General features: G+C 34.1%; 1 protein-coding gene across 1 annotated transcript; it reads right to left on the bottom strand.

The window, feature by feature from the left end:
• Positions 1-1,105: 1,105 nt before the first annotated feature.
• LOC125863625 (uncharacterized) lies at positions 1,106-2,492 on the bottom strand. Its single transcript, XM_049543673.1, has 5 exons — positions 2,197-2,492; positions 1,970-2,096; positions 1,598-1,879; positions 1,381-1,500; positions 1,106-1,291 (listed from the first exon to the last, which is right to left on the bottom strand). The coding sequence occupies exons 1-5, from the start codon at positions 2,490-2,492 to the stop codon at positions 1,106-1,108; spliced, it is 1,011 nt and encodes a 336-aa protein (XP_049399630.1).
• Between the last annotated feature and the right edge of the window lie 1,174 nt (positions 2,493-3,666).

The following is a 3,666-nucleotide window of genomic DNA, read 5'->3' as shown; positions in this document are numbered from 1 at the left end:
ACCTCTGAAGGTCGGTATCTACTAACCTCTTGAGGTCAGTTTTTATTTTATGTCAAAAAATTCATATATTATTATTTCCGACTTCCTGAGGTTAGAATTGGAATATCGACATTCGGAGGTTGGTATTTTTATTTTTGTAATGTTGAAATTCTGACCTCCGGAGGTCGGTATTTTTATTTCTGTATTTTTAAAATTCTGACCTCCGGAGGTCGGTATTTTTATTTTTGTATTTTTAAAATTTCGACCTCCGAAGGTCAGTAATTTTATTTTTGTAATGTTGAAATTTCGACCTCCGGAGGTCGGTATTTTTATTTTTGTAATGTTGAAATTCTGACCTCCGTAGGTCGGTATTTTTATTTTTGTAATGTTCAAATTCTGACCTCCGGAGGTCGGTATTTTTATTTCTGTATTATTAGAATTCCGACCACCGGAGGTCGGTATTTTTATTTTTCTATTTTTAAAATTCCGACCTCCGGAGGTCGGTTTTTTAATTTTTGTAATGTTGAAATTCCGACCTCCGGAGGTCAGCATTTTTATTTTTTATTTTTGAAATTCTGACCTCCGGAGGTCGGTTTTCTGCTACAAAACAGGCAGCAAATTGCTGCAATTTTAAGTTTCCCACCTGCATATTTATACCAAAACAACCCAAAGCCAAATAAACTTCATCAAACCAAAACAATACAATATTTTCAACATATACATTAAACTATTTCAAAATAAACTTCATCTAACTTTAAAATAAACTAAAATACGATCAAATTAAACAATTCCAAAAATATAGAAGTCTAAACTGCCAAATAGTTACAACTACTCCTCATCACCCTCACTCTCCTTATCTGACTTATCATTCTCATCACCTTCCTAATCAGATCCATCATTGCTGGCCGGACATAGAGGAAGAATATTTCCTGATTCAAAAAGAAAAGTTAGTTGGGCTTGAAGCGCTGCATACCTCTTGTTCTCTACCTCCTTTGCTGCCGCAATCTCCTCCTCTCTTTTTATTCTCTCTTTCGGCTACAGCAGCAAGCTCAACATTGAGATAAGTTATCTTACTCTCCATTGCAGATATTGTCTCTCTATCCCCGCCATTGAAGCTTGAGGAAGATCAACCACAATACCAAGACTTCTTCTTCTGATACCCCTTTTCTGGATAGCCATAGACTAATCCTCTAATCGGTTCACCAGCACTCTGTTTCCAAAGATTCTCATTTTCTTCTTGTGTAAATGGTTTGTCCCGACTCTCAAGAGGTAGAGTACTACGATATTCCTGAGATATTCGTATATACCCATCCTGTAATTTAAACCAAGAATTCTACGAATAAGAATGTAATATATACAAGGAAAAGAAAAAAAAAGATTTAGTTTGAATGGAGTTCTTACATATGTCTCTTGAGCACGTGGCTCAATCCATCTTTCTTCTTCTGTGGGGTTCATACTCTTCTTGACGTGAGTAACCTTGAACATCTCTTCTACAGGTACCGGCCTACCCAACTCTTTTTCCTGCAAATAACATATATAGAATTTGATCTCATTAATCTCCAAAAATTACTTATCAAAAAAGAAAAAAAAATTATTTTACTAAATTAAGAAAGTATACCATTTTTTCCTTCCTAGTAACCTGGCTAATAGCTCCACCAGTGTGCAAAGAGCCTCCCTTTTTTGATGCGCGAGCTATCTTCCCAATCTCACTCCTCTTTTTAAATTTTTCATTAGTACTCCAATATTCTAGTAACAGAGCCCATCGATCTGGTAACATAAACTTAGGAATGTTGTGTTTTCTCCGACTGTCACAAAATGTGCTAGAAAGCAACTTTGAAGCTTTAAGTTTGAAGTTCACTTGAACGTCTTCCTCATGTTCGGGAGCCCATACATAATATTTCTATAATAAAAAATAACTAAATATTTATTGTTCAAATGAATAGCGAATTTGAATGTATATGATGTGAATTTAGTTGATATGCATTCTTACCTTAAATTCATTGAACATCTGCCCTTGGGTGTTAAGTGGAATCGAACTCCAATTCGGGTACACACCATTATAATGAGTTCCGATGCACTTTAAAATAATCTTTGCCATACCCTCATCCGGACGTAAGCTGAAGTACTAGTTCATTGACAAATTAGAGTAAACAAAAAATAATCAATCAATTAAAATATAAATAGATAAATGAAAGATGAAACATAATTAAATCATACTTGTATCCTAATGGCTCGATGACGAGTCTCCGAAAATTGTTTCTATTGCCTGGCTGAGGACCATGTGCATCTGAGTGCTGGGTGGTGGGAGAATTAAGCTCTGAGCCATTGGATTCAAGATGAAGATTGGAAAGTCCAATTGATCCACTATTACTATTCAAACTATTGCACTGACTAGCACTAGCTGATGGTATGGTAGACCCACGACTAAGATGTGAATAGCCCTGCAATGTTTGGTAACCCGAACTAGGTACCACAATGGGTGTAGATATAGTATAACCAGATTGTGGAGCCATATGAGTAGAGGCATTATGTGACTGGTGTGCCGAGTGAGTTAGTTAAAACTGAGGCTCGTTTTGAAATATTAACTCGAGAGGGCTCATCAGATATCACGACCACAGTGGGCCTTCTCATAGCATTGACCTAAAATTTCTTTTTTGGCGTAGCGATTTTTTTTTATTTACCCTTATCTGTATCTACCATCTATATCAATTAAATATAAAAATTAAAATAAAGTAGTACAAACTAATGTCACAATGTCGAACAAATATATCAAACAAAGTTATCATAACATAAGGCTTAATCCAAATAGTNGGCGTAGAGATTTTTTTTTATTTACCCTTGTCTGTATCTACCATCTATATCAATTAAATATAAAAATTAAAATAAAGTAGTACAAACTAATGTCACAATGTCGAACAAATATATCAAACAAAGTTATCATAACATAAGGCTTAATCCAAATAGTCTTTCACAATGTCGAACAAACGCTAAAACTACTAAAATATGAAGTATACTCAAGTATGAATAGCTAAAAATCTACCAACTAAACATACAAATTGTTATTTATCTTTCCCCTGGTGCATTTCACCTTAGCTTATGTTTAACTTTTTTGGCTTTTGGAATTGCTTTTGAAAACTATTGTAATGTTGTTCAATTTACAAGTTATATTTCAGAGAAGTGGTAATATTGTCCCTAAACTCTTTTTCTCCATTTCCAGTCACATCACTCAGTTTCTGCAAAATCAATGATCAATAAAGGGAATGTGTGTTCACATGTTTCAGAATATCTACCTACATTACTTAAAAATCAATGTAAGAGGCTTACATTGAATTGTAACTTGTGAGATTGAACTCTTTTCTATGTATCAAACTTTGCAATTCTAAGGATTATTTGCCATGACTCATGAGCTACTTGTCATTAATTGAGCTAAGTGTCAACACTAGATGGACACAAATCGATCTTGCAAGAAAATCAATTTTGTTATCAATAGGATCAACTAGTGTTGGTACTTATACTTAACAAACACATTATTCCTAAATTAAAGCTTAATATCAACACTAGATGGACACAAATCGATCTTGCAAGAAACGTTAAAACTACTAAATAGTCTTTCACAATGTCGAACAAAAGTTAAAACTACTAAAATATAAAGTATAGTCTTTCATTCTTTTGATTGGCCAACCCGAA

Source organism: Solanum stenotomum, chromosome 5 (assembly GCF_019186545.1).
Source record: "Solanum stenotomum isolate F172 chromosome 5, ASM1918654v1, whole genome shotgun sequence".
In the NCBI taxonomy this organism is placed as follows: domain Eukaryota; kingdom Viridiplantae; phylum Streptophyta; class Magnoliopsida; order Solanales; family Solanaceae; genus Solanum; species Solanum stenotomum.
This window is presented reverse-complemented; position numbering and strand designations above follow the sequence as displayed.

What these genes read in the sequence shown, in the direction of transcription:
- LOC125863625 (XM_049543673.1), bottom strand. Translation starts at nt 2,492, where the DNA reads ATGGCTCCACAATCTGGTTATACTATATCTACACCCATTGTGGTACCT. An exon ending in TTACTAGGAAGGAAAAAATG is followed by an intron (nt 1,501 to 1,597) that starts GTATACTTTCTT and finishes TGTTATTTGCAG; the next exon opens with GAAAAAGAGTTGGGTAGGCC. An exon ending in CACGTGCTCAAGAGACATAT is followed by an intron (nt 1,292 to 1,380) that starts GTAAGAACTCCA and finishes TTTAAATTACAG; the next exon opens with GATGGGTATATACGAATATC.